At 38.5% G+C, this 20,626-nt stretch overlaps 1 protein-coding gene across 3 annotated transcripts; it reads left to right on the top strand.

Moving 5' to 3' along the window:
* The first annotated feature begins 738 nt into the window (after positions 1-738).
* On the top strand, positions 739-20,562 carry LOC101158877 (unconventional myosin-Ic). 3 transcript variants are annotated; one of them, XM_004076488.5, is made up of 32 exons: positions 739-1,224; positions 5,529-5,687; positions 5,781-5,896; positions 9,720-9,918; positions 10,058-10,138; positions 10,230-10,409; positions 10,476-10,574; positions 10,730-10,843; positions 10,920-10,991; positions 11,072-11,191; positions 11,273-11,355; positions 11,482-11,587; positions 11,696-11,776; positions 12,828-12,919; positions 12,988-13,082; positions 13,218-13,264; positions 13,382-13,462; positions 13,683-13,788; positions 13,868-13,985; positions 14,065-14,178; positions 16,091-16,167; positions 16,590-16,658; positions 16,933-17,017; positions 17,096-17,255; positions 17,350-17,433; positions 17,524-17,617; positions 17,706-17,761; positions 19,268-19,403; positions 19,724-19,794; positions 19,867-19,964; positions 20,040-20,139; positions 20,212-20,562. In XM_004076488.5, exons 1-32 carry the CDS (start codon positions 1,207-1,209, stop codon positions 20,236-20,238), a joined length of 3,138 nt encoding a protein of 1,045 aa, XP_004076536.1. In that variant the 5' UTR covers positions 739-1,206; the 3' UTR covers positions 20,239-20,562. The 3 variants fall into 3 exon arrangements, 2 of the variants coding, with proteins under 2 accessions (XP_004076536.1, XP_011481923.1); XR_013647635.1 differs by having other exon boundaries at positions 744-1,224; positions 19,268-19,581; XM_011483621.4 differs by lacking the exon at positions 739-1,224 and adding an exon at positions 3,445-3,722.
* Positions 20,563-20,626: the final 64 nt, after the last annotated feature.

Below are 20,626 nucleotides of genomic sequence, written 5' to 3'. Positions count from 1 at the left end.
ATTTTTATGCAATCTTTTTGTTCAACCCATGGAATAAAAGCTGAAAGTCTGCACTTCAATGGCATCTGAGTTGTTTTATTTAAAATTCACTGTGGGAATGTACAGAAACAAAATTAGAAAGAATGTGTCTCTGTCCAACTATTTATGGTCCTGACTGTATTTGTGGATGTAGATAAAAGAAATTGAACAAGTTTAAACAAGGTAAAAGAAAGAAGGCTTTAGGAATAAAGATGTGCAAGTTTGGGTTCCTCCCTTTGTTTTTACTCCATATGTTTGAAGAAAAGGGAACGGGGGCGCAGTGAGACTGAGAAAAACACTGAACCTTCTCCATCTGGGCAGCATTATTCAGATTCCTGAGTGTTAGATATTTGATGATGATGGGTAGGAAAAGTGAGGAAAGCAAAAGATGAGGGGTGGAAAGCCAGAGGTGCGGGTGCTGCTCCCTGAAGAGGGAATGTGGCCTTCATGGCACTCCCCAGAAATGCCAGAGCTGGAAGAAATATAAAGAGAAAAGCTTAAAAAAACAAACAACTGAAGGCTAACATTTAAAATGAGATGTTTCTGTGATGGTGTGAGTTTTTTCCGTCACTCACTGGGAGGCAGAGTTTCAGGCAAACCCTTCCATAAAGTGACTCTGTCTCAGCTTGTGAGAGAAAAGGGAGGGAAGCAAACAGAGAGGAAAAGTATGTTTTGAGATTTCATCATGTGATTTCACTTTTTTTTTCTTTTAATAGCTGCACAGAGCAGGGATCTTCGCAATTTTTTCCAGGGACTATCTGAGTTCCCTCTCTCTCTTTCTTTTTTTTCTTTTCAGCAGCATACTTTGCCTTGACTGTTTTTTTTTTTTCATTTAGTGTGACGTATGATTGGAGTTCCTGCCCTTGTTTCATTTAGTTTAGAGAGCAGGAGACGGGTGAAGAAGCAGTCATAGACTCTGGCCTGTTATGGGTAAAATGGACTAAAGCTGTAAACAAGAGGAGCTGTGAGTCCCTGTGCTGGATCCTACTTGGCGAGTAGGAAGAAAGACGAGGAGAAGTTGCAACAAAGTGACTTAGGAGACCAGTCGGCGAGTTGTGTTGCCTTTGGGCAAAGGTGGATGAGAAGTTGCTGCTGAAAAGTCTGTCAAACACGGGAGGAGAAGGAGGTGGAGCACCAGTCTGAGGAGGAACCCCCACTTTTGCATCCAAACAGGAGGAACAGGACAGGATGAGGTATCAAGGCAGGGTAAGATCTATTCCGTGATGCTCTTTGCTGTGTTTTCATGCTTAATTTTACTTGTTTGCTTGCAATAAAAGTTGTGATCTGATCACAAACAGAATGAGAAACTGTGAGTCCTAATTTTCTTTTCCTGTCTGTTAGTGTGTATTTTGATTTTTGTACAGCGAACCAAAAAAATAAAAGTTGGTATTTTTGCCTCCCTAGCATTTACTTAGTGTTAGAGCGGCAGCTGTGGTCCAGACCTGCTTGCAATGGGACACTGTGGTGGGGCACGCCTTATAAGGAAGACAATCCGCATGCAGTCAGCCCAGCAGAGCTTAGTCACAGGGCCTGAAGCCAGATCCCACTGCTCCCAACTTTGCTTGTTGTTACAGCAGCTGCACGAACAAAACCTGCAGATTTCACCAGATATCTGGAGCTCACAGTCAAATCCCACTTTGTGCATTTGAACAGTGTCTGCCAAATCTTCCTCCCTCTTTAACAAGCAGGTTAGCTCTCTGACAGTAAATCTGCAGAAATGGCTTTTTTGCCCCTTCCACTTCATCTCCACATCACTTATCAGCTACTTTTTAGTTTAATGCATTTTGGTTGAAGTTTTTCGGTTAAATGAGATTACAGAACTATAAAAATTTTGCTGCTGATGTGTCCTTTGGGGCATATAACAGATAAAAAATACATTTTTGCAACATTTAACTTGACAAATGTTGTTTTTGATGATACAGTCAAGTCAGTGTCAATCACACAAAACACATAAATGCAGACAGCCTGGATAACAGGCTGCCGCATCATCATAATTCAGTGTATTTGTATTCATATCTTAATACAATTAATAAAATTAATGTAAATTTTACTAAATTAATCTGAAATCCTTTTAAGCAGAGGTTTATGTTGCTCAGTGTACTTTTGTGTAACGCACATCTCCATTGCATCGGTTACAGCTTTAAATGTTGTAGCTACAAGGAATTATGGGATAGAAATGTCTTTCCACAAACAATGGGGGGCTCCACTAAAAAAAAAAATTGGACTATTTTGTCTTTGCAGTTTGGTCAATCAGGATGGCTTGTCCTTTAACTTTAGTTGAGATATTTCGTAGGTATAATATGCTTTAAAAAGTGTACAGGAAGTGGAGAATGGTTTCATTAGCAAAGGTAGTGTTTATCTTTGTTATAAAACACATCTAGAACATATTTTACCTCCACATCCTTCTTAAACACAGAATTAACACCATTACAGGAAGGATATTTTTTGTAACAAAGATGAGATGTGCAGAGAATCCAGTTTATGCCAAATTCAGATGCATTTTGAATCGTTTTCATGAAGGGCTCCTTTGTAAAGTCGAATCATGAGTAAAATCCTCTTAGCCGTTTTTTCTTTGTTTTTGAAAAATAAACGGCATTCACTGTCGCCTTGTATGAACATTCTTTGGGAAGGAAAAACCTCTTCTCCATCCTTAAAGACCAAAAGTTGTCTTTCTATAATCCATCAAGTTTCAGTTTTACTCTTTTAAAGAAGCCTGACAGACATACCTATGAATTTCACTAGGTAAATGCCATATCCAAACTCTGCTTTTGTTCTGTCCCCTGTGGACTGTTTGACTCGTCACAGTTAGATTTTCTAAAATCTGGGTTTAGAAAATTCTCTGGATAAAAAAAAATACAAAAAAATTAAAATAGTCATACTTAAATAAAACCAAATTAAGATTTGGACCACCTGTTCACATTTTTCCTAATTTCCCTATTTTTGGACAATATAGCTACATATTTAGTGTACAAAAACCCTAAATTCTCAATAGTGTTTTCAACACAATGTGGAAAATTAAGAACTGTCATAAACTTCAGAAGAGACCTCGTGTTGAAATAAAAACAAATTGTTAAACTAACTTTCATCTGGAGCAGATGGGTTCATCTCATTATTAGAAAAATGTTGATACTTAATCACCAGAAAAATATCCGGTGTACCTTAAAACATTGCTACTCAAATATAATGGATAAATAATTGGAATGCACTGGTAATAATGTGCAATTGAACAGTGGACAACTGCCCAAAGCCTGACCTTAACATTCCTCACATGCATCCTTTGGAAAATCTGACTGTTTACTATCTGTAGGAAGTCCACCTGCCAGCAAGAGAACAATACCTCTGAGTAGAAGGAGGGAGGAGGCTCAGCAGTGGAAGGATCTACTGACTTTCTTTCTGCTCTTGGCCCTTTTCCACTGTTGTCCTCTTGGATTTTTGCAGCGGATTTTCCGGCACAAAGTGGCTGAAGATAATGACCTTTCAACCAGAAAATGAGACCCTTGAGAGGCTGTTGTACTCAAGAAAAACACAAGTGCTGTGGAAGTAGCCCCTTTGTTCCACTTTTTGCTGGTTTTCCTTTTTTGTCAATGTTTAAAGAGTTTCTCTTGTGACTGAGCCTTGGAAACTAAACATAGAGGACTCTCAGTTCGCTTTGGGTGTAGCGGAGTGATTGCACGCTGAATCATATGTCTGGATAATTATTGCCAGTAAGTACCGACTGCCAACATTTTATGTTTTTAGCGCGTTTGAATGTGACTGTGAATCTAATAAGAGAAACAAAAATAAGAAAGAAAGAGGCAGTGACAGTTACACTCGATTATTCAGTCCTGTCTACGGTTTGATGTTTGCCATCATAGTGGGGATGACATGTACACACATTTACTGTGAAAGCCTGTCTCCTGATATAGAAGTGTTTGTATTGTACATACACTACAATACATTATCATGTGACGAAAGACTCTGTTTTCCATGTTTCTTCATTCAAATTCCTCAAATGTCTTCATTGCTTGATCTTTCTTTTTACAGAGCCAGTTAGTATTGAGAAAAACTGTGCTTGCATTCTGAAACTATTACTTACTGTGATTTTCAGACGATTCTACTTTTGCAAAAAGTGTTTAATCAGTTGAACAGAAGATGTTAGCCTACATTTATGTGATTTTAGGATGCATTAGAAAAAGTGAGTCTTTGTGTGCCCTTCAGAAAACCTTTGCAGCGCTCAGCGTAGATGAGAGCACTTTTCAACAAAGAGAATAAAATGTGACTTCTCACAGAACAAAAACCTCCAACTTCCAACATTTTGACAAAGTCTGATTCTTAATAATTTAATTTATTACATACATTTAAGTTTAATATATCTAGATAACATAATCAATAGCTCTATTTAAATCAGATGATACAAAATATGTTATTTAGTGAGACCACCATCCGTAGTGGTTGCCTCACAGTGACAAGCCCTTAGTTAAAATCCAGACTGGGTCTTTTTGTGTGGAGGCTCTCCCCATGCATGTGTGGATTTTCTCCTGGTGCTTTAACTTCCTCCCACAGTTCAAAAATATTCATCATAGACCAATTAGTGACTCTAAATTGTCCTTAGAATGTGACTGAGAAGGTTGTTTGTGGCCCTGTGCTTGACCACTAAACTGTCCAGGGTGTAACCCACACTTGCCCAACAGTGGCTGCATATGCTCCACATTGTAAAAACAGAATTTTAGGAACCTGTTTCAAGAAAAGAAGACTGTATTATTTTCTATTTTCCAGAAAAATCATCTTATTAAGAACGTTTTTCCAATTACAAAACAATCTTAGCTTGAGAAAATGTGTCTTAGTGACTAGAATTTTCTTCTTAAAATAAGTTTTCTTAGTAAGGCCATTTTTCTTTCCCAGTTCTGTGATTGTCTTTGCTTACTGAAAGAAAATCTGCCAGTTAGGTAAGAATTTTTGACTTTTTTCTAAGGGGCTTGTTTTTGTTACTGTAATCCAGTGACTCTCAAAGCGATTAGGCTGATCATAAGATAGATGGAGGGTTTTTGGAAGAAGGCACCAAGATAGACGGACAAATAGATAATGTTACTTGGCTAATTACTGCAATCCGTGCAATTTTTCTTTCTAAATTTAACAACCAACGTTTTTTGTTTTTTTCCTGAACATTCAGCTGCTTCGGGGTGCAGCAACCTGATCTAACTCAGGGTTAGACCTGGGCGTTAGCTTTGGGCAATCTTTTAGAGGCTTGCATCCTCACTTTTGTGAGGAAATTGTTTTGTTTTACACTTCTCCCCCTTGTGGCTCCATTGCTGCATTATAGATTGAAAAGGACTTTATTTTTGTTTATCCTATAAATTGTCTGCTTGCCACCTGCTTAACATAGCTCATTCTTAACCAAGAGTAAATGTTTCCCTAAAATCCTAAAAAATGTTGATGTATATTTATTTAACCTGGGAATTCTGAATTAGATGATGTTCTTATGGTAATTAAAGTAATACTTTACTCTGGTCTTTTGCATTCTCTTTGCACAGGAAGTGGAGGTTGAAGGACGAGTGCGCCTGGTGATGGAGAGTGCCCTGACTGCCCGCGACAGGGTGGGAGTGCAGGACTTTGTCCTGCTGGAAAACTACAACAGTGAGGCGACCTTCATTGAAAATCTGAGACGGCGCTTCAGAGAAAACCTAATCTACGTACGTAATATGAATGAAAGTCTGAAAATGAGTTTGGTCCGTTTCATACAACAGTTCATGTCAGCATCTCTTCTCCCTTATGTTTTAATACAGACGTACATCGGCTCAGTGCTTGTGTCAGTGAACCCGTACAAAGAGCTGGAGATTTACTCCAAGCAGCAGATGGAGCGTTACAGAGGGGTCAGCTTCTATGAAATATCACCTCACATGTGAGTCACTGCTGAATCCTCCCAGAGTTTTCCCTTCATGATTCAACATTTTTCTGGATAGGAACTGTATAATCTTATTTTTACTCTCAGTAAGTCCCGTAGTAAAAAATCCTCTGATCACAGCTAGTCTCAGTTTTTGGAAAAACACATCCTCACACGAACAAATTACACTTTTCAAAAGTTTAACCAAACCAAGTAATGAGCCAGCTGTAATGTCAGCTAATTGAAAAGTTTCATTCTTGTACTCTATAAATGGATCTCTTGAGAAAACACTTTGCTTCTGAGATTTTCATTCACTACTGACAAGAAATCTTTGTTTAGAAAGAAATACTACACTTCAAACTATTTGACACTTACAAAGATTTCAAACCTTGTTTTTACATTCAAGATATTTTACCAGATTTGAAGTTGTTTAAACTTATCTTTGCTCTACACCTTTCCAAGCTTTTCTCAAAATCAGCACAGTCTGTCTCATTAAGAGCTAGGAGCTACAAAAAAAGGAAATTATTATTATTAAAAAAAAGTTAAAACAACAGAAAAACTTGATTAAGACACAAAAAACCCAAAATTTCCCTCTAATTTTTGGGATTTTATTTTTCAAAGTTTAATTAAAGTTATCAAGTTAGACTGGCATGCATTGATTTCTCATTGATTTTTGAAGGCAAAAAATTAAATTTATGTTCTCAGAATAAGGGCTTATAAAGTCACAGACATTATGAGGATTTATTGAGACGGGCCAACTTGTGATCGTATTCTCATTTTATTTGCATTTTGTTTTAAAATGAGTCATTTTAACTTTTTGCACTAGTTATTGTAATCAAAATAAACAACAATTACGTATATGAAAACTAAAAAAACTAACATTTGCTTAGAATTAGCAAAAATTATGCTTTTATTAGACTGTACAACATTCTGGTTTAAGTAATTCTCTAACAGTTAGTGTTTTGAACTTATTGTCTTTTTAAATGCTGGGTGGAACTCCTTGTTTTTACATTTTTATACCTTATTATTACATTTTTTGCCAATAAAATTGACTTGCAGCATTGACAGATAATTTAACTACTTTGTAGTGATTTTCTTCCTATTTTAGTCTACCACTTTCTGCAGTGTACACATGGATAATGGATGAGCTCTACTAAATTAATTTGATTATTTTCTGTTTGCCATTTAACTGCATTCAAATTGGTTCCACAATTTCTGAGTAGGTATGCTGCCACATGCTGCTGGATGAGTTCATTCCCAGCTGTTTATCTGGCCTCCAAGAGAGCTGCCATTATTCCGTTTTGTGTTAGCCTGAAGCATTCAGGTGTTTGTTAGAGCCAAGAGATGAAGACATAGACAAAGGTCTCAAGTAAACGTGCCTACTCATCAGCCAGGACCTTGTCATAACACCATTTCAAAACAATGAATAGAAAGAAAAAATTTTAAGAGTTATATCAAGAGCAGGGGTGGAGCTATGAGGAACATGGGGGGGGGGGGGGGGGGCAGCTGCCCCCCAGCAAAGAGCTTTACCACCCAAGTTTTTGAGTCAATAATAGTATTATTATCGACAAAAAGATTAGAAAAATCCTCAATAAAAGCTTCCTTAAGCATTAATAACATAACCTCAGCTAAAATAATGGCTGTTATAATTTTAATAACAGTAATAATAATCAAACTGTTTGAAACACGTATTTTTCATCCATTCATTTGTAATGGCCTTCCACTAACAAACACACACACACACAAAATGTTCCAGCTCCACAACTGCTCCAGAGCCTTCCTTAGCAGTTTCAATTGTCATATAGGAGGATGTTTGGGGAGGTGTGCCATCTAGCCCCAAAAGTTTGGTTAAAGCAGGAAAAAAAGTTGCTGTTGAGGAGAAAGTTTGAGTATGATGTCTTCCAAAACCAAAATGTCCATGTCGAAATGTGACCTAACAATGTCCCACATCCTTTCATGTAACATCTATGTCTTTTTTCTACAACTGAAATCTTCAATCGAAGCTAAAATTTCTGCAACTACAATAAATCTAGATCTTCCACTGGCAGAAACAGATTTAATAAAAATAACCTCAAGAAAGAAACTTCTCTCTAAAATATATAAAATAATCATATTCTCAGATGAGTCTTTATCACTTCCCAAAACAAAGTGGGAACTATCTTTCAATTGCAGGTAGCACTGAGTTCTGGGCTCAAATATGTAAAAACATCTATATCATGACAAAAAACACAAATTTACATTTACCTCCATAGAATTCACTACACAAGAGAGAAAATGTCAAGAATGGGATTTGAATCAGAGATCTTCCCATATTTTGCTCTCAAAATACCCCGGACACATATATACACGTAACTTGGGACTGCAGACCCATTAAACAATTTTGGGAAGAAATGACCCAAACTTGATCTACCTTCTTGGCCTGCCTCATCCCTTTATCACCTTCACTGTGTCTATTAGGAGACCTTTCAGAACTATCAAATTTGAACCTGGACTCGTCTAAGAATAAATTTATTCTTGTAGCAAATGCAATTGCTAAAAAAAAAACATCTTCATGAGCTGGAAATCAAAGAACACCATAAACCTGTCTATATGGAAAACCTTGTTTCTTTAATACATTTCTTTAGCAAATTCATTACCTTCTTCTACTGACATGACCGAACCACTATCTGTTTGGTCAGCTCTCATTGAGTTCCTAAACGAACGTTAAGTTCTGAGAACCAAGTATCTGAGAACCAAATATGTGACTGTCTTGGCCTCTATGGTGTTGGGGGGGGTTGACCTTGTTCTACCGTTGTCTCCCCACCTTTTTCCCTGTACAATACCCAATTCATCTCGTTTGCAGGCGTCTGATGGTTAGGGGTAATTACTCTCAATATTTTTATTTTTATTCATTATTTATTATTATTATTATTTTGTAATAATAAAAAGACGTTTATTTCTAGTGTGGGTTTAATGATGGTTACTGCTATTGACTTTTCTAGTATCAAGAGTATAATGAATGCATAGTTATATATGTCTTGAGACTTTCCTATCTATCTATATGAATCTCTAATAATGTATCCCTAAATATGTATAGTTAGCAGAATGCATGAGGTTAGTTCAAGCTTGTGGATGGAATTCTCTCCCCCCCTGTTCCTACTTTCATCACACACACGCACACACACACACACCCACACACACACACCTACACACACAGGCACACACACCTACACACACAGGCACACACACCTACACACACACACCAGTGTATTTTCATTTGTTTAATAAATTAATAAATAAGAAATAAAAACATATATGTCTTTAGATGAGGGAAATATAACTTTGTGATGCACAAAAAGGATAAAAACAAGTTTCATTTTTTATTATTAACACAAGTAGTTTCCCCACTGCCTATTATTTCTCTTTACTCAGTTGCCCACCAACTGAGATGATGTCCCAATTTTGATGGATGCTTTGAAGCTGCAGCTGCCTGCCTTCTGGTTGAATTAAATCTGGCTTTTATGCAACAGCTTTGAGGAAAGCTTAGAAAGACTCTCATTATGGAGTCAATCAAATATCAGATCAAGCACTTTTCAAATCCTCAAGGCATTGCTGCCCGACTTTTACTAGAAACCTCTTAGAAAGACTAAATTGGAAGCTTAACAGCTTGAGCTAAAAGTGTAGTTACTAACATAACATAGCGTTAAACCAATAGAAGATTAAACAATGCAGAACTCACAATAAGGTGTGTAAAGTCAGTGAAGTTTTCCAACAAGATGCAATTTTGCTGAATCTCTAAAACTGGATCCCGCAGAAATGGATCATGAAAACATTTCTGAAGCTGCTTCTCGTTCGTCACCAGCTACGCCTTGTCAGACAATACTTACCGAGCCATGAAGACGGAGAGGAAAGACCAGTGCATCCTCATATCAGGTGAGAGCGGGGCAGGTAAAACAGAGGCTTCCAAGAAGATCCTCCTGTACTTCGCCGTTACTTGTCCCACCACTGAGCATGCTGCTGCCCTTGGTGACCGTCTCCTGCAATCAAACCCAGTTCTGGAGGTATGCAGGCTTTGAGAAGCTGAAATGTTCATGCTATCAGATATTAGATTACATTTTACCTCTTAAGGAGTTTTTACCCTTGTGCAATCATGTCTAAATTAAACGAATTTCAACCAAAGCTTATCTTTCCTTTTGTCAGGCTTTTGGTAACGCCAAGACATTGAGGAACGACAACTCCAGTCGCTTTGGAAAATACATGGATATCCAGTTTGACTTCAGGGTAAATGTTTTTTTTGGAAGAATCAGAAATGTTTGGCAGTATTTCATGTTGCTTTTGCTATCTCCTTCCATTCTTCTGTTTTACTTTGAAGGGTGCACCCGTGGGAGCGCACATCCTTAACTACCTTCTGGAGAAATCCCGTGTTGTACACCAGAACCACGGGGAAAGAAACTTTCATATTTTCTACCAGCTTTTGGATGGAGGGGATGATGAGCTGCTGAAAAGCCTGGAGCTGGAGAGAAACCCTCACAGCTACCGTTATCTAGTCAAGGTAATATGCAGTTCTTGGCAGATATACAGTTTTTACTGTTAATAGACTTTCAATTTTTGTCTGAAGGGGAACTGCCCAAAAGTCAGCTCCATAAGTGACAAGAATAACTGGAAGGTTGTTATGAAGGCCCTGTCTGTGATTGGCTTTGCCACAGAAGAAGTGCAGGTTAGTCACAGAGGTGAAGAGAATCACTAAAAGATCAGTTTTGTTTTAAATATACTTCATTTTCTGCACAATTTTGAAACAAATAAACCTGAAAGAATGTAATACTGTTCATCTTTAAAGTTGTTTTCTCCTTCCTTTCACATGTTTGGCCTCAGAAACTGCTGAAAATCATCGCCAGTGTTCTCCATCTGGGAAACGTTCTCTTTGGAGAAGGAGAAGAAGAAGAAACTTACATTACCACTGAGACTCAACTATCAACTCTGGCAATGGTCAGAGCACTGCCTCTGCTACAATTCTCAAATGTGTAGAAAAACATAACCTCTAAGTTCAGATGTTCCTCTGCAGCTGCTGGGTGTTGATGGCTCGGCCCTCAGGGAGGCGCTCACTCACAGGAAACTCACCGCCAGAGGAGAGGAGGTGACTGTCTTGTCTGTTTCCTTTGTGGTTTCTCTGTGTTGGCCAAGTGATTTCATCAGAGTTGTATGTGTGGACTGCAGATGATCACCCCGCTAAGCTTTGAGCAAGCTGTGTCGGCCAGGGATGCTTTGGCTAAAGCCGTGTACGGTCGAACCTTCACCTGGTTGGTGGAGAAGATCAACCAATCGTTGGCTTTGAAGGTGCAGATGCAACTCTCAAAAAAAAGTGAAATAAATTAAATTTGTAAAATTTTTACACTGTTTTGTACTGCCTTCACACAGGATGAACTCTACCACAGCAGCAAAGGCTCCTCAGTCATTGGGCTTCTTGATATTTATGGATTTGAAGTACTACAGCACAATAGGTACAGACCGTATCCACCTTAATCTAGTCAAGAGTGTGAAGAAAATACTTTTTTAGTTTTAACTTCTAAACTCCACTCTTAGGCTATACTGTAATCTCTGCATGTGAAATGCCTCTTTTAATGCAGTTTTGAGCAGTTCTGCATCAACTTCTGCAACGAGAAGCTTCAGCAGCTGTTTATTGAGCTTACCCTCCGGTCTGAGCAGGAAGAGTACGAGACCGAAGGAATTGCTGTAAGCCCTTTATTTTTAAGTAGTCAAAATAAAGACATTTCAGGTGTTTGATCATGTCTGTTATAGTGTTTTATGGTAACACAACACCTGATGTTCTTTGTAATGTAGTGGGAGACAGTGAAATACTTTGACAACAAGATCATTTGCGACCTGATCGAGGAGAAACACAAAGGCATCATCTCCATTCTGGTGGGTATGTTTTCTATGAGCAAATAGCCTTGAAATGATGGGGTTTACAGTTTTATTTTAATTTTTGTCTCTCAAAAGAAAATTGAAAATTAAAGTGATTCTATTGATCACTTTAACTAATTACAGGTGTGTAATTATAAAAATATTTTCGCATGTTAGTGTTCACCTCACTGACATTTCTGACTTGTGATTGGCAGCACACTTATCTGATTGCATAGATCTCATCAAATCTCTAAAATATCCAAATCCATTGTAAAACATTTCCTGAGCTTCGACATCAAATCTCTCAGATTTTCAGTGGGGCTGAGATTTAGACTATGAGAAGACTGATGTTTCATCATGGGAATTATAAAACATAGTTTGCGTGACCTAAAAATAGGGGTTTAACGATTAATCAACTTCATCAATGAATCAATTTCTATTCCTACGATCCATCCAGATTGATCTGTCTGAGGCAAGTTTTTAATCAAATCAACCTATACCATTATAAAATAATTTCATAATGAAATCAATCTATCCTATCGGTGTTGGAAAATAGCATTTGGATTAAGGCACAGTGGATGTATTTTACTGTAACGTCAAAAAGGACCGAGTGCATCACAGCAGACAACACACATGATGGCAGCAAAACATGATCAGTCCATCATTACAGTCCAATGTGCAGAAATGCTTTGAATTTAAAAAAGACATAAATATATATATATATATATATATATATACAAATGTTTTACTATTTTAGGGGTTTGGAACCCCTGTCCTTCAGTCATGACCAGTAAACCCCCACCCATTGAGCTGCACTGTCCCCTTTTTTGTACTTTTTACAACTATGTTGTCACTTACAAACATATGTAATCAAGAACAGTTCCTCTCAATCAAATGTTCAGTCAACACCAATACTCCTTTTTTTAAAAATCTTTGACATTGTTGTTCTTTAAGCATAAACAGCTTTGGAGGCCAATTTTTTATTTAAACAAGTATTCAGTTTCATTAAATTATAATTTTGGCCTTAAATTGTATGTGCTACTATTTGAAGTTAACACGCATCTTTCAGGACGAGGAGTGTCTGAGACCCGGTGAGGCCTGCGATGTCTCCTTTTTGGAGAAACTGGAAGACTCATTAGGCTGCCATCCCCATTTCATCACGTAAGTATTTTGTTATTTCAGACGTTGTTTTAATGCATTGTACTTCCATACAGCTGTGTGTATTTCAGGCACAAATTAGCAAATGGAAAAACCCGCCGTGTAATGAGCCGAGAGGAGTTCAGGCTACTGCATTATGCAGGCGAGGTCAATTATAATGTTAGTGGTAAGTTGTGATTTCTGGGGCCAGTCTGATTAATGTTTTATTTAAATTGCTTGAGTCTTTTTTTCTTGTAATAGAGCATAATGTACATAGTGCTAATTCCTCAACTATCTTTTTTATTTTTTTGTCCTCGTTCAGGTTTCCTCGACAAGAACAACGATTCACTGAACAGGAACCTGAAAGAGGTAAGGGTTTGGGGAAGGTTTAAGGTGAAGCCTCAAGACAGACGGGGAATCTTGCAATAGTAGAACTAAGGAGACGTGTTGTTGAAATGCGGTTTTTGTGGTTTGGTTTTTGTTCAGGTCATGTGCCAGTCAGACAACCAGATCTTGAGTTACTGCTTCCGCAGAGAGGAAGTGATTGACCAAAAACGTCCAGAGATGGTATAGAATATTCTCCCTTTTTATTTTTTGTTACATTCTTTTCCACTCTGAGTTTTATCAAAAGCAATTTTTACGTATTTCTTTTAGCTTTAAATCCTGCTAATTTAATCTTTTTGTGCTGAAAACAATTGGTTTCTGTCAGCTTGTCTGTCTTGTGACGTAAAAAAACAAATTTTACACAAAGTTTCCCAACTTCCATGTTCTTGTATTTGTGTTTTAGGCTGCCACACAATTTAAACACAGCCTGACAAAACTAATGGAGATCCTAATGTCTAAAGAGCCATCATACGTGCGTTGTATTAAACCTAATGATGCCAAGCAACCAGGTACAAAGGATCTGTACTAATCCTGATAAAATACCTTATCTAGACAAATGATTTACACCTAAATTTGAGTTTTCTGCAGGACGTTTCGATGAAGTTCTGGTCAGACACCAGGTCAAGTACTTAGGTCTGATGGAAAACCTGAGAGTCAGGAGAGCCGGCTTTGCTTATCGCAGGCGCTTTGAAGCTTTCTTGCAGAGGTGACTTACCTCCCCTCTAACTAGCCTATGCTTTTATCTGTAGCTCTGTGCTCATGGTGTGGTTTAAACGTGCCTGTAGGTACAAGCCCCTGTGTCCTGAGACGTGGCCCAACTGGCAAGGAAGACTTGTAGATGGAGTTTCTGCCCTGGTCAAACATCTAGGCTACAAAGAAGAAGAGTACAAACTGGGCAGGTAACAAGACAATTTCCAAAGAATTTATGATGCAAAATCAGATGATTTGAATTATTTGTAAATGCTTATGTATACTTATGTAGCGCTTTTCTACCTACAAGGCCCAAAGCGCTTCACAGTCACAGACCCATTCACCCAGTCACACATACATTCACACACTGGTGGCGGCTCCGCTGCCGAACACAGGCGTGTTGTAAACCATTATAAATTGTAATGTAATGCAAAGTTTACAAAGAAAGGATGAGACTGATGCATTGATGCCCTTTCTGTCACATCTTGTGGTTTGGATACAATGGCAGCTACATATTAGGTCACAACAATAAAATATAGCTACATTATTTCTCTTTCAAAAACAGAAATGTTATCATCCTTTCACGTGCTGCCCCGCTAAAGGTCGGCACTTCAGTTGGATTTAGCTTTGCACTTAAGCTATGCGACAAGCAAATAATTTCATTTTTGGCCAATTTGTTGTTGTTTTGCTGCTCTGGCTTTGACATCAGACTCACGTTCTTATTTAAAATATATCAATATAATCAGTAATCCATGTTTATGAGTTTATTTTTTGAGACTGCTTAAAAAGCCCAGTTAATAACACTTCCACTATGCTTTCAAAATATTTTCACTATGGTTAAATTAATACTATGTTTTAAGGCAGGGGTCGGGAACCTATGGCTCGCGAGCCATATATGGCTCTTTTGATGGTCACATGTGGCTCGCAGACAAATCTTTACTTATACTTTTTTTTTCATTAGACCAGTCCTTCTCGGGCGCGAAGCGATGCCAGAGGCGCGCAGTAGTAGCAGTGCTTAGAGAGAGAAATCTGCGCCAGCATTATCAGTTTACTATTATCTATTATTTCACAGAGTTTGTACCAGCTGGAAACCTGTGAATTGACGTGCCTAAAACTGCGCGCTCCCGTCTCTGAGAAAGAGCGCGCAGATGCGGGGACGGGATGTGTGAGGGAGAAAGCAGAGGGTGGGGGCTGAGGTGTTGTGGGGACCGGCAGCAGGTGAATCGCGCAGGGATTGTAAAAACGTAAAACCCGCTGTCCGTCACTCACTGCAGCGTGTGAGTGTGTTTGGCTCCCCGTCTGCATGTGATCAGTCTGTCTCACATCTACAGAACATTCAGACCTACGATCACGTTTAAAGTCTCAACGCCTGCATGAAGCAGAAACTCACCACGTATAAACCAGACTAGACCATCAGCAGAACTACCACGAGAAATACTCATCATTTATTAGCAACAGCATAACAATGTTATTAAAAAGAATCCACAGACTTATTGTACTTTAAAAATGTTGAAATTAAATCAAATGCACACATTCACTTGTATATTTAGTTTTAAACAAATTGTCGCGGACTGAGTTGGATGGCTGTTGGGTCGCGTTAAAAGTTCTGGAGTTCATTGAACGCGTCAAGCAGAGATCTGATTGGCTCTCAGTTCTGTCGCTCAGCCTGTTGTTAGGTAGTTTGGACCAATGGGGTTCAGCTATGGGCCGAATAAGGGAAATGGGAGGGCTGGAGCGGTAGGAGCGAATATAAAGTTGGGAGACGCGCTCTCGTCTCGGCGGGAGAGATTCAGGAGTTGCTGAATTAATTGAACGGCGTTTGTTGCGGTCTGCAGTCACCAGAATAAAGAACTTTAAAAGAGGTTAAGTCTCCGTGCCTCAGTGTGGGGAAGGGACACTACATTATTGTATGGCTCTTTCGAAATTACATTTCAAAATATGTGGCACTTATGGCTCTCTTGGCCAAAAAGGTTCCCGACCCCTGTTTTAAGGGAACTGCAAAGCAAACTAAAACCACCTGATTTTAGATGGAGCTTTCTGCTGTGAATTTGTGATTAAAATAATTCATGTTTGCCTTTTTTCTATAAAAATCTTTTTTTCAAACATGTCTTGTTCTTGCAGATCAAAAATCTTCATCCGTTTCCCTAAAACACTCTTCACCACAGAGGATGCACTCGAAGCGAAAAAGCCAGAGATTGGTATGAGAACACAAAGTTCAAATAAGAAAGACATTCGCACATTTTAGATATTTTATCAAAACAGAATGTTTATTATTGGGCTAAATCATGATTCAGCTTTTTTCCTTCCAAGATCTGCATCCAACAAACCTGACTCAAACTTATCTTTTTGATACTCCAGCTTCCAAATCTCATTCCTGACCTAAAACTTAGAAAAACCTCAACAAGTAAAAATACTTTTTTTTGTAAGTTCTTTCTTTCCTGTTAACCTTGAATTGTTCTCAAACTCCACTTTTAACAGATTTCCAGTATCATCAAACAAATCAGCTTTTCAATCTCCACAGAATAAATGAAATCAGAGCTTGTTTTACTTTACAAATACTTGTAACTTTAGGTGGTTTTATGTATATTTATCATTCTCTCTATATATTCTGTTTGTCCAGCGGTCACTATGCAGAAATCATGGAGAGGCTACAGAGAGAGATCCAAGTATCAACGCATCAGACATGCAGGTTTCTACTATGCACAACAACCCTTAAAGCCTAGAAAAGCACACATATCAAGTTTTTTATGGTTCATTTTTATTTACTATAAAATAAAAACAATTTAGGAATTTATTTTCACCTTTAAGTTTCATTTTGTACTTGTTATTTCGGAGTAGACAGTCTTTTTCTGTATCTAAGATCTGTTTGTTGTCACTTTTCAGTGGTGTTTCTTCACTTTCTTGTGTTGAATTTGTGATTGTGTTTAAGCTGCTTTCCCCCTAACAAATGCATGGATGTGCAGTGATAGTGATCCAGTCTGGATGGCGAGGGATGAAAGCACGCAGGCGGGCCAAGCAACGGCGAGAGGCTGCAGTGTTGATACGCAGGTGCTTGTCCATTGCATCCTTGTTGTCCATCCTCGTTACACCTCTTGGTCTTATATTTCCTATAATACCACATTCCAGGGTCATAAAAGGCTTCATCTACCGTCATGAGGAATATTGCCCGGAGAATGAGTACTTCCTCGATCATGTGCGCTGTTCTTTCCTCAAAAATCTAAGGAAAAACCTGCCGAAAAGCGTTTTAGACAAAAGCTGGCCAAAATCTCCTCCATCTCTCGTCGAGGTAAAAGACATAACAACCCATAGTATGATTTTAATGATCTACACACAAGTGAAATAAGTTAGACTTGAAAATACAAGTTTTGCATCTCCTTTAGGCCTCAGAGCACCTGCAGAGGCTGCACATGCGCAACATGGTCGTGAAGTATTGTAGGAGAATCCAGCCTGAGTGGAAGAAGCAGGTGATTGGAAAGGACACACTTGATTTCTAAACTCAGTAGATTTAATAATTGTAGATTTATTTTTCTTGTATTTTCTTCTGTTTTTTCTAGATGATGCAGAAGGTCACAGCCAGTGAGCTCTTCAAAAACCAGAAAGAGATTTACCCCCAGAGTGTTGGGCGACTGTTCTTAGACTCCAGGCTCGGTAGCCATTTAACTGCCTATTAAATAATTCAAGACCTCACAGCATAGCATGAAAAATATGCAGAAATATTTTCAATTTATTTATGCAGAACGTGAGCAAATCAGTCTCAAGGTTCTCCAGACTCTCGGCAGTGAAAAAGTGCAGGTGAGTTTTGTTCTTCATCAATAAATGAATTTAGTTAGAAACAAATGATGAACTTGCTATCAAATATCATCCAACAGATGGTCATGAGTTATTTCATTGTTTAACTAGTAATGATCATTAAGGGTTGTTTCTGCTCTGGGATGTCCCTCACTTGTCCAAAGTGTACTCTGACCAATGAAAGTTCAATGAATAAACATGAAAATAGAAACTAAATAATAGACTGACAACAACAAATTTCCTGAAAAATGTCTAAAATCTTGTTATTTTTTGTGAATTTTTTAATTGTATTTAAAGAGTATAAATGTTTACAAGCTTGTCTTGCTTGACTTTTTCTTTTTGCTAATTAATTTACCTCCTTAGGTAAAGCAAATCAAGTGTCTGTAGTGACGATAAATAAATCATTAGTATTATCACATCATAACGGGAGCCGGTTTATCTCGTGTTGGTTTGCGGCGCCTTCCATCCATGAAACCAGGGTTTGAATCCGGGCTGCTCCCTGTTCCTTTCTCTACTTCTGTGCCGGTCCCAAGCCCGGTTGCTTTGAGAAGGTTGCACCAGGAAGGGCATCCGGCGTAAAACATTGCCAAGTTTACCATGCGACTTGTTCGCTGTGGCGACCCCTGATGGGAAAAGCCAAAAGAGAAAGAAGATTATCGCATCATAACGCTGGTTATTTGTTTTGTAAATTCTCAAAAATTAAAAAAGATTATCTGAGAACAATCTTTCTAAATTTCTCGCTGATATCTCTAACTTGTCAGCTGTGTATTCTTATTGATTACTATAGGATCAATACTCATTATTACCAAAATTTGCTTTTGGTGTTGTTTTTGTGGCATTATTCTGACGATAGAGCACATATGTAAAGAAAATTAAGTTGAAAATTACATGTCTGTGTATTATTTTATTTAAATTACTGTAAATCAGGAGCAAATGAAAAAAATGTTTGAAAAAGAGACTTTTTGTGCTGGGGGCCACAAGCTCCCTGCTCTGCTCTATTCTGATGCATCCACTTGTAGACGACTAGATCAGTCTTTGTTTTCCTCGTCTGAGCTAGAATCTGGTCTTAAACTGTATGGCCAGATAACACCAATATTGCATTTGTAATGTTAGGTTGGGGTTGTAAGCCTTCAGGAGAGCATTTAAACAGAGAGCTCTCAGAAACGGGAGGGGTAGAGGGGTTGGGGTTGTTCCATGCCTACAGTCCCACCCTCAACTCAGAGGCAAATGTCTAGTGTACTACTCCTGCTGCTCTGAAGAAACTATATCCTAGAAAATGACACACATTGTTTTTATTTTGCTCCCAAAAATGGCATAATTATGATTAAAAGACCACTGGGAACGCTTTTGAAATAGATCAAAAGATGATTGGAGTTGGACTTTGAGAATATGACAATGAGGGTTGTTTTAAATGTCAACAAAAGGTTGAGTACTTCATAGTTAGAGAAGCCATTTCTGTGCTGGAAAGTGTTGCAGTAAAAGTTGTCTGTGTCTCCTCGGCCTTTGCAGTATGGCGTCTCAGTGATCAAATATGACAGGAGGGGCTTCAAGCCCCGGCCTCGCCAGCTGCTCCTCACCAACACCTTTGCTCTGCTGGTTGACCGTACCAAGATCAAACAGAAGATTGACTACGCTTCTCTGAGAGGTCAAACCTATACTTTTATTTTTTTGTCCTTTGTTTTTTTCAATCAGGTTTTTTTTTTACCTGTTCCAATTTTCAGATGAGATCAGTTTTGCTTGGACCTTCTGCAGCAATAACAGCTAAATTCCAGTAAAACATCCCTCCGTACGTCAGCTGCTATGGGAAACCGATAAGAGTGGCTGTGTGTGTTAATTTCCTTGTTTGGCAGGAAATTTAAAAATAAACTCAAAAACCTCAAAGTCAGATATTTTCAAGATACAGTGATGAAATTGTTGGCCCTCCTGGCTTATTTCATGTGATTTGTTAACTTTATTTTAATACAGGAATCTCAGTGAGCTCTTTAAGTGATGGGATATTGGTTCTCCATGTACCCTGTGAGGACAACAAACAGAAGGTACGGCAGGACTCAGCCGTCATGGCTGTTTTCACGTCCCTGCTCCTCTAATCCAGCTGCATCTTCCTCCAGAGTGATGCTGTGCTACACTGCAGCCATGTGATTGAGCTGGTGACCAAAATAAGCATGTTGGCAAGAAAGACAAACTGTGTGGATGTCAGGCCAGGCAGGTGAGTTGCCCCTGTGTGGTATTCAGATGTTTCTCTGTCCCATCTTTGCCTCATCCTCCTCTTCCTCTGCTGCAGCATTCGGTTTGCTGTTGCCAGAAACAAGGAAGGGATTATTGATTTTGTCAGAGGCTCAGAGCTCAAGGTGGGCAAAGGCAAGAGAGGACATCTGCTGGTGGTAAGTTAACAGTCCTTTAAATGTGTGCACAAACTGAGAGGAGGATCAGACTGTTCTCATTTCACCCTGCAGGCTGCACCACGGATCGCCACCACATGAAGAAACCAGAAACTACAACCGGATCAACTAATCCAAGTTGCACAGAAGCTGCTTACTTAGTTTGCAGCTGCAGGATAACAACACAGATTATGAAGCAACAATGGATTCATACCTTCAAGCTTACCCGCACAGTATCACTTGAATATATTGAATGTCAAAACAATCATAACCCAGAGTCTTCACTGTTTGTAAATGCTTAACATTTATTAACATTCAAAAAACAACAAAATTTCTGTATGAAACACAAAATATCTGTAAAACTGCATGACTTTCTGCAAAAGAACTGAAACAAAAAAACACAGCAATAAATAATATTCAAATAAATATTTCAATAAATAGTAAATACATCTTTGGAAAACCCAGAGGTCTGAGGTTGGGGTGTTAAAAC

The sequence above is a fragment of the Oryzias latipes genome, chromosome 14 (assembly GCF_053564925.1).
Source record: "Oryzias latipes strain Hd-rR chromosome 14, Olatipes_Hd-rR_3.1".
Classification (NCBI taxonomy): Eukaryota; Metazoa; Chordata; class Actinopteri; order Beloniformes; family Adrianichthyidae; genus Oryzias; species Oryzias latipes.
The sequence above is the reverse complement of the archived record's forward strand: the minus strand, read 5'-3'. Positions and strand labels throughout refer to the sequence as shown.